Source organism: Rattus norvegicus, chromosome 12 (assembly GCF_021556685.1).
Source record: "Rattus norvegicus strain SHRSP/BbbUtx chromosome 12, alternate assembly SHRSP_T2T, whole genome shotgun sequence".
NCBI lineage: Eukaryota > Metazoa > Chordata > Mammalia > Rodentia > Muridae > Rattus > Rattus norvegicus.
Window position 1 is genome coordinate 18,096,774 of NC_141545.1, and position 12,931 is coordinate 18,109,704.

The 12,931-nt window shown below is 49.9% G+C and overlaps 1 protein-coding gene across 1 annotated transcript; it reads left to right on the plus strand.

Annotated features, from left to right (window-relative positions):
* The first annotated feature begins 8,144 nt into the window (after positions 1 to 8,144).
* On the plus strand, positions 8,145 to 12,600 carry LOC148002205 (olfactory receptor 10AC1-like). The gene is made up of 2 exons (XM_087579661.1): positions 8,145 to 8,284; positions 11,536 to 12,600. Exons 1-2 carry the CDS (start codon positions 8,236 to 8,238, stop codon positions 12,519 to 12,521), a joined length of 1,035 nt encoding a protein of 344 aa, XP_087435787.1. The 5' UTR covers positions 8,145 to 8,235; the 3' UTR covers positions 12,522 to 12,600.
* Positions 12,601 to 12,931: the final 331 nt, after the last annotated feature.

Consider the following 12,931-nt stretch of genomic DNA (forward strand, 5'->3'; position numbering starts at 1 on the left):
AGAGCCGTGTGTGTGGCAATAGAAAGGGCTGCTGGGGCAGCTGCCGATGAAGGCAGCTGAGGTCCTCCTCAGTCCCTGCTCCTATGGGAAACTTGTGACTGAGGTGACTCACTCTTCTCCGGGTTGTGCTGGCTCTGAGGATAAGATGACAGAGCGAACAAAACGTTTTCTCCTCTTTTGTCTGCATTTATTCTGAGGGTGGACGAAGTATTGGATTATTATGATTGCATCAGTGTGTGTGTGTGTGTGTGTGTGTGTGTGTGTGTGTGTACGCGCGCGTGCGCGCGTCTTCTTCAATCATTCTCCACCATTATTTTTTCTTTTCCTTTTTTCTTTTTTTCGGAGCTGGGGACCGTCCACCATTATTTTTAAACACAAAGCCTCTCACTGAAGCTGGAGCTCTCTGGTTGAACTAGACAGGCTGCCAATCAATCCCCAGGGATCCTCCCATCTCTGCTTCCCCAGTGCCAGGATTACAAGTGTGTGCTGCCAGGCCTAGCCTTCTAAACAAATGGTACCATCAGACTCAGACTCAGTGTATGTGCAGCAAGCATGGGCTTCTCCAGCCCTTCAGCCCTCCTGACCGCCCTCCTTCCCTCCTGCTTGCCCGCCTGCCCACCTGCCCTCCAGCTCCCCCTCCAGCCCTCGCTCCCTCCCACCCTCTGGCCCTCCAGAGCTTTGTGGCTTCTTATTTGAACTTAGGTTGTCCCGGAGGATGCTAGACAGTGGATAGATTGTCTGACCATTGTTTATCGGGGGTTTCTTACGGTCCGTGTAGCTCTGGCTGTCCTGGAACTCAACTCTGTGAACCAGGCTGGCCTCAAACCCAGAGATCCGCCTACCTCTGCCACCCACGTGCTGGGATCAAAGATGTGTGCCACCACCCAACCTTTGACATCAGTCTTAGTCAAGGTCTCTAAACCATGAGACTCTTGATCACTTCTGAGTTCAAACTTTTGGTAAATGTTATTAAAAAACTGAACACAGAAGTAGCAAGTTTTCTTTTCTTTCTCTAGGGAGCTTCTCCTCAAAGTGCTCTGGGCTCCTCATTCCTCTGGGGTCCGGTCTCCGCCAGCTCTTCCTGTTGCCATCACTGCTGGGAGAAGGCCTTCCTGTCTCCTTGGACCAGAAGTTTCAGGCTCTCCCAAGATACTAAAGTTCTGTCTTCCCATGTTCCTTTCCCACCAGTCCCTCAAGCTTCATCCTTCTGAGACCCCCCAATACTCCTCAGACATCACAGTGGGGTACAGGACGTGCTAACGAGACTCTGGGGCTTTAGTTCAAGCTAGACCCTTAAGTGGGCCCTGGGAAACCCATTAAGCATCTCCTTCCTGACTCGGAGTAAGAATCTCGTCCCTACTTTGGAAGAAGTTGGGATATCAGGGGAGCCAAACAGTGGGGCATTATCGATAGGGTCAGCCTGCTTCTGTTTCTACAAAAGCCTTTCCCAAGATCGATAGTATCATTTTATAATTTTTCGCTTGCATTATTTTCAGGTATATTTGTTTGATGTGGACTTTGAAGAATAGGTACATTTCCAGGTGGAAAAATGACATTCTGAGATGCACGTGCCTGAGATCCAGGAGAAACTGAGGATCAGGACATACTCATGTTGCTGGAAAACTTGCCAGTGAAGACTGAGGCAGAAGGCAGGGGTGGGAGAGAATTTTAAAAGTAGCTGTGGTGGGTCTGTGTTGCGATGGACCGGGCTTAGCCTTTCCAGGCTGGATTCACATCACCTTATTGATGCAAACCTCGAGTTCTAAGTGAGACTTTCCACTGTTGCCAGAGTTGGTATGTGGACAGAGGACTGGCCAAATAGAAATCAGAGGGTTGCAATTCAGGGCTTGCTTGGGTCCAGGTGTCTTCTGAGGTTAATAGTCCATACTCAGGCCATTCTTGTCCAGGGCTGGCAGGGGAGGAGCGAGAGAAGATGGCTGTCGGCAGAGTGTGACTGCCAGGGGTTGAAGTGCAAAGCTTCCAGTGAAATTTTCCAACGGAAATCCACGCTTCGTGAACTCCATGGTAAATCTCTATTCTCTCTCCCTCTCCCTCTTCTCTCTCACTTTTCCCCTCCCAATCTCTCTCTTCTCTTCTCTCTCTCTCCTCTGCTTTTCTTTCTCTCTCTCTTCTTTGATTTTGACTTTCTTTCTGCTTCCCTAGTTTATCTTTCTTTCTTTCTTTCCTTCTTTCTTTCTTTCTTTCTTTCTTTCTTTCTTTCTTTCTTTTTTTTTTTTGGTTCTTTTTTTCGGAGCTGGGGACCGAACCCAGGGCCTTGTGCTTCCTAGGCAAGCACTCTACCACTGAGCTAAATCCCCAACCCCTAGTTTATCTTTCTTTCTCAGCCCCTCACCTCTCCCTCTCTTTCTCTTTTCTTAATCTCTTATTTCCCTCTGAAATAAGCCTTTCTCCTCCCTCTTGTCTTTTCCTCTCAAGTTTCTTTACTGACTTTTAGTCCCTCTCCTCTCTCCCAACAATCTCTCCTCCATTTTTCTCTCACATACACACAAATCTTTTTCCTACCAAATTGTCTCTCAATACCTTCTCTCTCTTCTCCTACCTCTCTCTCCCTTTCTCTCTCTCGTCTCAATTTGGCATTTGCCTGCCCTGCTTTGTGAGCAGCCATAACCTGCCTCACATCCAGCTCCTAGTTATGGTCTTTCCAATTCTTCATCTCTGTTGGCTCTCTGCGTACCTCAAAGTCCTCTGCTTTATTTCATTTTCTCCTCAGGTGGATGGAGGGATATATAAGCATATGAGAGAGACAAGAGTGCAGCAAGCCCTTCTCCCCACCCCCAATATCAGCATTGGGAAAAATACTAGGGCAAGGAAAAGCTGTGTGACTCCCCTTTCATAAGCAACCCTCTCTGATCTCATCTACAAATTAATAATAATGCCTATCGCGTAATTGTCTTGCAGCAACATAAGCTGTAACGATGTAGGAAGGGATACTGTGCAAGGATATTGCTTAAAACATCACTTGTACATTGTGACTGCTCAATGGTGTCAGGGCCATCAGTTGCAGTAATGGCTGCTGTTCTCATTTCGTTCCTTTCCCCCCCATCAGTGTTTAGAGAGTACACGGCCTCTGAAGAGTAAGTTGGAAGTTGGAAGTGGTGTCAAGACCCAGGAAAACCTGGGACTGTAGGGATGGGAGTGAGAGAGAAAGGCTAGAATCTGTGTGTAGGGGTGTGTGTGTGTGTGTGTGTGTGTGTGTGTGTGTGTGTGTGTGCCAGCTTGTGCATGTGGTAGTCAGAGGACAAAAGGTCAGCCCTCACCTTTCCCCTTGACGTAGGGTCTCTACTGTTCACCAGTGCGCACAGCAGCAGACTGGCTGACCTACCACCTTCTGCATGTTCTCCTATACCCAGCTCCCAGCTCCCTACAGAAGCACCACAATTACAGAAGAATCACTTCTGCATCTGACTTTTACCCAGGACCTGGGGAATTGAACTCAGGTCCTTGGGCTCACACAGCAAGTGCTTTGCCCATCTCCTTGTCCAGGGCTGGGGTCTTGGTGTCAAGGCAACAGGAGAACGGAGCCTGGATATGTTACAAGCCCCTGCCCTGTGTCCTGCTCTCTCCACACCTTGCTCCATCTGCCCAGATAAATATTTGTGTGTGAGTTGTGGTACACAGCTATGCTGTGGGCAGGAAGCGAAGGGAAAGCCAGTCAGATCTTGATGTGTTAGCCTTGTCTGTTCTTTTTTTTTTTTTTTTTTTTTTCTTCCGGAGCTGGGGACCGAACCCAAAGCCTTGCGCTTGCTAGGCAAGCACTCTACCACTGAGCTAAATCCCCAACCCCTCCTTGTCTGTTCTCAATCATTCCTTTATGAGACAAGATTTCACTATGTAGCCCTGGCTGTCTGGAATTCACCACCCAGACAAAGTTGGCCACAAACTCACAGAAATCCTCCTGCCTCTGTCTTCCAAGTGCTGGGATTAAAGGTGTATCCCACCATGCCCCACGTTTCTTTTAACTTTTTTTTCCTTTTCTTTTTTTCGGAGCTGGGACCGAACCCAGGGCCTTGCGCTCGCTAGGCAAGCACTCTACCACTGAGCTAAATCCCCAACCCCCCAACCCCTTCTTTTAACTTTTATTATATTTATTTAGTTGGATTGCATGTGCGCACAAGTGTGCGTGCATGTGTGTGTGCACACATGCGTGTGCATGAGCAAATGCACAATGCACGTGTGGCAGTCAGAGACAACTTCAGAGTCAGTTCTGTCCTACAAATGGTTACCAGGGATTGGACTCAGGTTGGCCACCTTGGCGGCCTTGTGGCAAGTGCCTTTACCCCCTGAGCCACCTCACCAGCCCTGCTTGCTTGTTTAATCCATTGTCACTTCCTAACCGCAGGAACCCTTCTGCCATGCATCACGCACACCATTCAAAACAATCACTGCCACCACCCTGTGGGCTGAGGGCGCTGCTGGTGCCAGAGAAGATGGGGATCTCACCGTGATCGCTGATGCCTGGTAAGTATGATCTCAACTGAATTGTAGGGGAGCCCCCGTGTCTCATCAGACTCCTCGGATGAGGAACCTGGCACCTAGGGGTAAAACGAGACTTGGGTAAGTAACATGAGATATCACGTCAGAGGGCTAAGGACTTGGCTTAGCTGGTAGAGCGCTCGCCTTGTATGCACAGGAGCTAAGCGTGGTGCACATGCCTGTCATGCCAGCACTCAGAGAGGAAGAGGTTCAGGGTCATTCTCAGCTATGTGGTGAGTTCTAGGCCAGCCTGGGCTACATGAGACCCTGTCTCAAAAACATCAACATATCACATCAAAGACCAAAGCTCTGACTCTAGTTCCAGAGCTCAGTTACCTGAGGCTACCCCAGAACATTCCAGAGCTCACTGTTACCTGAGGCTACCCCTGAGCTGAATGCAATATGCACAAACACACACCACCGGGATCACAAGGAAGAGACTCTGTTTGCTTATAACATGTATTCATGTGCACATAGTTGTGTTCACATAGGGGGGTCAGGGGACAGCTTGCAAGGGCTCAGTTCTCTTCCTTCCACCATGTGGGTCCCAGGGCCTGAACGTGGGTCTTCAGGCTTGGCAGCAAGTGTCTTTACCTGCCGAGCCATGTCACTGGCTCAAAAGAGTTACAGATTCTTCTAAGATCTGTCCAAAACTGCCACTGTGTTATGCCTAGGTTAACACTCCCATCCCACCCTGCTAACTGGCTTCTCTTTCTAAACTAAGCCAGTGTCTTCCCTCTTTTCCTTTCTGTGATGCTGACAATTGACTCAAGGCTTCACGTGTTAGGCCAGTGTTCTACCACTGAGCAACCACACAAGCTGATGGTGATGACGATGATGATGATGGTGGTGGTGGTGGTGGTGGTGGTGGTGGTGGTGGTGGTGGTGGTGGTGATGGTGATGATGGTGATGATGGTGGTAGTGGTGGTGGTAATGATGATGATGGTGGTGGTGGTGATGATGGTGATGATGGTGATGGTGATGGTGGTGATGGTGATGATGATGGTGATGATGATGGTGATGGTGATGATGGTGGTGGTGATGGTGATGATGATGGTGGTGATAATGATGGTGATGGTGGTGATGGTGATGGTGGTGGTGGTGGTGGTGGTGGTGGTGGTGGTGGTGGTGGTGGTAATGATGATTTTTGAAACACATAGCTACTATATAACTCTGGCTGACCTAGAACTGGCTCTGTACACCAGGCTGGCTTCAAACTCACAGAGATCCACCTGTTTCTGGCTCCTGAGTGCTGGAGCTTAGTCTGTGCCACCATACTTAGCTTTACTTTTATTTTCCATGATGAGGATGATGATGGTAATGATAAGGAGGAGGAAGAGGAGGAAGATGAGGGAAAGGAGGAGGAGGAAGAAGAGAGTGATGATGATGATGTTAGCTAGCTAACTAGTTAGGAAAACTGAGATAGGACCTCATCATGGTGTCCAAGCAAACCCCTCAAACTCAAGATCCTCCTGGCTCAGCCTCCCAAGTGCTGGAATCGTAGGCATGTGCCACCCCACTTGGCCTTCAGACTTGTTCAAGGGCTCTTGAAAAATAAATCAAAATGTCTTTTAAACTAAACTCTATTTTTAACTGGTACATAAAAAAACACAAAATCAGAGAGATGGGTCAGTGGTTAAGAGCACGGATTGCTCCGGAGGACCTGGCTTTCCTGGTGGCTGTGACTAATAACCATCTCTAACTCCAGTGTTAGGGGAGCCCGTGCCCTCTTCCGGCTTCCTCAGGCTCTCCATGTGTGTAGTGCATAGACATGACATGGGCAGGACACCCACACAGATAAAACAAACATTTTATTAAAACATAAAAAGGTATGTTTCAGCCAGATGGTAGGAGTGCACACCTTTAACCCCAGTACTTAGGAAGCAAAGGCAAGCAGATCTTTGAGTTCGAGGCCAGCCTGGTCTAGGACAGGAGCAAGTTGTAGGACAGCCAGGACTACAAAAAAACAAAACACACACAAAGATGTGTCTCAAGATGTCCGGATATTGTATAGTGCTTAGATCAAGTTAACATGTCTCCTGCTTATATAATTCTTTTTTTTTTTTTTTTTTAGATAGAATCTCATTTATGTAGCCCTAGTTGGCCAGGAATTTGCTTTATAGACCAAACTGCTCTGGAAGTCACAGAGATCTGCATGCCCTTGCCTTGTGAGTATTTGGTCTAAAGGAATAGCCTACCTCCTTCAGAAAAAAAAATTATTCCTTTATTGGGTGCATAGATCAGATGACAACTTGGTTGTCTCCTCCCGCTCTGTGGGCCCTGGGGATCAAACTCAGATTGTCAGGCTGGCCGCAGGTACCTTTACCCACCTTGCTGTCCCCATCGGTGTTTTTGACACAGCATTTCATTATTGAACCCAAGTTGGTCTTGAACTCACAATCCTCCTGCATCCAGCTCTCCAGTACTGAGATTACAGGCATGTGCCACGTGACTTAATATTTTTAGGGTTGTTTGAAAAGCCTAAACTATGTTTAACAAGAATAAGATGTGGGCTGGGGAGAGGATGGTGGGAAAAGCTGGCCATGAAACAGAAATGAGGACCCATGTTCATTCAGACAGCCGGCATCCATGTAAAAGTCAGGGGTGGCAGTGGGTGTCTGCAGCCCCAGTGAGGGGGACCAGCCAGCCAAATCAGTCTGTTCTAGATTCAGGGAGAGACCCTGTCTCAAAACATAAGGTGGGGGGGGAGCCCTGGAGAGATGGCTCAGCAGCTAAGGGTCCTGGCTGCTTCCAGAGGACCCAAGTTTCAGTTGGCAGACCATGCATTTGGTGACTCACAGTTGCCTGTATTCCAGCTCCAGGGAACCCAACGCCCTCTTTTGGCTTACTCAGGCGCCCACACATAGGTGCACATATTCACACTCAGAGACAGATGCACATGAATGAAATAAGTCCTTTTAAACAGAAGAGAATTGTTGAGGAAGATCCCTAGGGTAACCTCTAGCCAGGGTGACATGCACCGCACACAGGCAAGTGTGCATAACCTCTCTCTCTCTCTCTCTCTCTCTCTCTCTCTCTCTCACACACACACACACACACACACACACACACACTCACTCATATACACACACTCACTCATGTACACTCACTCACACTCAAACACTCACACACACATTCACACTCACACACACTCATACACACACACACACACATATTTTAAAGATGGTTTATATATAGCTGGGCAGGGATGGCACACGCCTTTGATCCCAGCACTCAGGGAAACAAATCAGGTGGATCTCTGAGTTTGAGGCCAGCCTGGTCTACAGAGTGAGTTCCAGGACAGCCAGGGCTACACAGAGAAGCCCTGTCTCAAAAAGACCAAAAAAAAAAATTAAAAATAAAAGAAAAAAACAGTTTATTTTGAAAATAATAACAGGGTTGGGGATTTAGCTCAGTGGTAGAGCGCTTTCCTAGCAAGTGCAAGGCCCTGGGTTCGGTCCCCAGCTCCGAAAAAAAAAAAAAAAGAAAAGAAAATAATAACGTATCCACAAACTCAACTTCTTACAGTGCCACAAAACAGCAGACATAGAAGAGACATAAGGCCCGACTCTCGCTTTGCAGTGCGCTCTGACTTGTGTCCAGCACAGCAGTTCAAAGTGAGCACCGGAGGACTGATGTCATGGTTCCCCGTTGACTGAGCTCTACAACATGACCTTAGTCCATCACGAGCCTCCGGTGAGGACAGGGACCAGTGGCTAAGGACTGAGGACAGCTGCAGTGATGGTGGGGCTTCACCTCAGCCTGCTCTCCTGGTCTCATGGCGGAGAAGGTAGGTGGGTGAGCAGAGACTGGATGTAGCCAGTGGTGCTTCTTGGGAGAAATGAGCTTGGGGTAGCTTTCTGTACACGCTCTCTTGTGTGTGTGTGTGTGTGTGTGTGTGTGTGTGTGTGTGTGTGTGTGTTTGTGAGGTGGGGGGGGTTCTTTTGCTTGCCGTGTATCTTATGTCTACCTCCACAGTGCTGGGGTCATAGGCTGTGTAGTGTAGGTTTAAAAAAAAAAAAGACTGGGGGGTTGGGGATTTAGCTCAGTGGTAGAGCGCTTTCCTAGCAAGCACAAGGCCCTGGGTTCGGTCCCCAGCTCCGAAAAAAAGAAAAGAAAAGAAAAAAAAAAAAAAAAAAAAAAAGACTGGGTCCTGGGGATTGAACTCAGGTCCTCATGCTTACAAGACATTCGTTCCCATCCCCTGGGCCGTCTCTCCAGCCCCAGAGCTTGAGTTAGTTTTCAGGGGGTCCTGAGCTTACTCAGTGGCAGAACGCTTGCATCCTCTGAAGATACTTCAGGTTCCTCAAAGGAAAGGAAAAGAAAAGATGAAGTAGCATGTGCCTGTAATTCCCATATGCGGGAAGCTGAGGCAGAAGGCTTTAGAGTGTGAGGCCAGCCTAGACTTAGGGGTAGGGATGTCATCTGATGGTAGAGCGCTTGTATAGCATTCGGAAAGGGTCCTGGTGTGAGGATCTATCTGGATTCCATCTGAAGCGTCACACAAACACACACACACACACACACACACACACACACACAAGTGATGGTGATGATGGCGATGAAGATGTTGAAGGAACGTGTGGAGGATAAGAAGAGGAAGGAGGGGCTGGGGATTTAGCTCAGCGGTAGAGCGCTTGCCTAGGAAGCGCAAGGCCCTGGGTTCGGTCCCCAGCTCTGAAAAAAAAAAACCAAAAAAAAAAAAAAAAAAAAAAAAAAAAAGAAGAGAAAGGAGAGGGAATGCATGCCATAGTTGACCCGATCTTTGGTAGCTGAGTGTGGAAATGGATCAATTCTAATAGTCCGGGGAGGTATTGGACAGGAAACTGATGAGTAGAACACCCAGCAGAGTCTAATAGTCACAGGGATGGGACGCCAAGAGTGTTTAGGAAGAACTCAGCAGAATGTGGGACAAGTGCCATGGGGAAGGGCGAGGCCCGGGGTTCTCTGAGATTCCGGGGCTGGAAACTTGGGTCAGGATGATAACTGAGGGCAAGTGGGGGTGCCAAGCCAATGTATGAGAACTGAGACCCAAGTAATTAGTCCCACTACCACTGAGCCACGCCTCCAGCCCCTCACTGGGGGATTCTAGGCAGGGGCTCTACCACTGAGCCACACCCCAGCCCCTCACTGGGGGATTCTAGGCAGAGACTCTACCACTGAGCCACACCCCAGCCCCTCACTGGGGGATTCTAGGCAGGGGCTCTACCACTGAGCCACACCCTAGCCCCTCACTGGGGAATCCTAGGCAAGGGCTCTACCACTGAGCCACACCCCCAGCCCCTCACTGGGGGATTCTAAGCAGGGGCTCTACCACTGAGCCACACCCCCAGCCCCTCACTGGGGGATTCTAAGCAGGGGCTCTACCACTGAGCCACACCCCCAGCCCCTCACTGGGGAATTCTAGGCAGGGGCTCTACCACTGAGCCACACCCCAGCCCCTCACTGGGGGATTCTAGGCAGGGGCTCTACCACTGAGCCATGCCCCAGCCCCTCACTGGGGGATTCTAGGCAGATGCTCTACCACTGAGCCACACCCCAGCCCCTCACTGGGGGAGTCTAGATGTTGATTCTGTACTGTTCTTGATAAAAACTTACTCTAGTTGGCACTATGACATCATTATAAGAACAATCAAGGATGGTGATACACCTACCTAGCACTTGGAAGGTTGAGGCAGGAGGGTCATGAGTCTGAAACCTGCCTGAGCTACATATAGAGACCTCACCTCAAGGAAAAAAGTGAATCTAGAGATAGCACCATCACCAAAGTGCATGTTTGCAAGCATGAGGACCTGAGTTCGAGTCCCAGCACCCACATTAAAGAGCCAGGCACAGTGCCATGTGCCCGTAAGGCCCAGCCTGGAAGGATCCCTGGGAATTATTGGCCAGGTAGTTTAGAAGAATTTCCAAACCCCAGGTTTAGTGAGGGACTCTGTCTTAAAAATAGATGAAGAGGGATTGAGAAAGTCACCCGTTGTAGACGTGTGATCTCCACACACCCATGCACACACATACATGTATGCATGTGCGCACACAAATACATACACACAGACTTTAAATGATGATGCTGTAAAACCACTGCGTTGGGAGTGAAAGGACCCACGAGGGTAGGTTGTGATTATGTAGGAGACGGAAATGAGGATCGGTAGTGTGGTATGAGATTCCACTGGCTGGCAGGGTGTGCTTCTTCACTAATACTTTAAAGAAAGATTTATTAATTTACTTATTTTATGGATATGACTGTTCTAGCTACACATACACCCGCGTGCCAGAAGAGGGCAGCGGATCCCATTACAGATGGTTGTGAGCCACCGTGTGGGTGCCGGGAATCAAACTCAGGAAGAGCAGTCGGGTGCTCTTTTTTTCTTTTTTTTTTTTTTTTCTTTTCGGAGCTGGGGACCGAACCCAGGGCCTTACGCTTGCTAGGCAAGCGCTCTACCACTGAGCTAAATCCCCAACCCCGCAGCCAGTGCTCTTAACCACTGAGCCATTTCTCCAGCTCCCTCCTTGTTATACTTGAAAATGTGGGAGAGAGAATTGATCCAGGAATATTTATTTCCAGTTCTGGTCATCTCTGTGTCCAGAAGAAAGGGAGGTTTTGCCTTGAAAACCATGAGTCAGGTCCAAGTAGGACCAGAGGGAATTTGGCATGTGAGTGGAAGTGCTTAGGGCGCCTTTGAACGCAAAAAGTGTAAAGTGAAGGGGCAAGCTCCGTCCTGAAGCAGGCCTACTAGTCACAGTGGCTAAGTTCACAAACACAGGGCTCTTGCTCATGAAGACCTTTTGCTGTTATCAGGTGACTCAAGTTCTGTTGGCAGCACCAACTCCCTCTAACTCCACCTCCTGGGGGTTCCAGTGCCTCTTCTGACCCCCACAGGTCACATGAAAACACAGATATGCAGAATAAAATGAACCATCATAGTGCGGGCTATAGAGATCTGGCATGGCATTCTTGGGTCCAGGAGAAGAAAGGTTGGGGCACCTGGATCTTGGGAGGAAGGTGTCCGCCATGATGCTTCTCTCTGGCTTGTCCCCCAGCAGGCCCCACCTTGAGCCACTGGTCTGAGCCCAACTGGACAGTGCCACAGGAGTTTGTTATCCTAGGCTTCTCAGGGTGGCCCCAGGGCCTCCGAGTGCTGCTGTTCTCTCTCCTCTTGCCACTCTACTTGGCCACTCTGGCTGGGAACCTGCTCATTCTGGGCCTGGCCCTGGCAGAACCCACCCTGCACACACCCATGTATTTCTTTCTGGGCTCACTGTCTGCAGTAGAGGTGGCCTACACACTGGTACTCACCCCACGGATGCTGGCTGGCTTCCTCCTGCCTCCTGGTGGCCAGGCGGTGGCACCCTCCACCTGCGCCGCCCAGATGGGTCTCTTCGTGGCTCTGGGTGGCTCTGAATGCCTGCTGCTAGCCGCCATGGCCTTGGACCGCTATCTGGCTATCTGCCGTCCTCTCTACTACCCTCAGCTCATGACCTCGGGGCTCTGCTGGGCCCTTCTAGCTTGCTGTTGTTTGGGTGGCTCGATCCTAGCCTTGGGCCTTACCACCGCTATATTCCAGCTGCCTTTCTGCCACGGCGGTCTTGTCAATCACGTGTTCTGTGATCTCCCGGCCGTGCTGGTGCTGGCCTGTGGGAACCGGGAGCTTCAGGAACACGTGTTACTGGCAGCCTGCATGCTTCTGCTGGTGCTGCCTCTAATCCTTATCTTGCTGTCCTACACCAGGGTTCTGGTGGTCATCCTGGGGGTGGGGGATAGCGCTGGTCGCCGCAAGGCCTTCAACACAGTGGCATCCCATCTCACGGTGGCTGTGCTCCACTACGGCTGTGCCACAGCCATGTACGCCAGACCCCTGAGCAGCCGCTCCCTGGAGGAAGATAAGCTGGTGTCTCTCATCTACATAAATCTCACGCCGCTGCTGTACCCAGCCATCTACACACTGCGCAACCGGGACATGCAGGGTGCCCTCCAACGTGTGGTCAGCCAGAGAACGACGGGGGTGGTCCAACAAGTTGATCTTGTCTAGCGATGGATGCCAGCTGGTATGGGAACCACTGACAGAAACAGAACCACTCCAGAGCTCTCACCCACAGCCTCCCCATCACCTGCCTGATGCGAGCTTCCACAGATAAGCTTGGTAGCATCCAAAAGCCTCCAAACTGAACTAGCAGGTCAGCAATGTCCCCGCTCCCCTTTGGAATGACATAGCTCTTTGTCGTGGGGAGACATCCTGTAAAACTGTGATGTTCAACACTTCAGGTCTACATTCACTGAGCACGGGGGTGGGGGGTGGGGGAGGGGGCGCATCTGCTGTCCAAGATGTGACAACCAAACGTTACTGGGAACCAGGTGTGTAGCCTCACGTCTGTAACTCCAGCCCTCAGCAGGCAGAGGCAGGAGGGCTGAGAATCCAGGGCCAGGCTAATTTTGCACAGG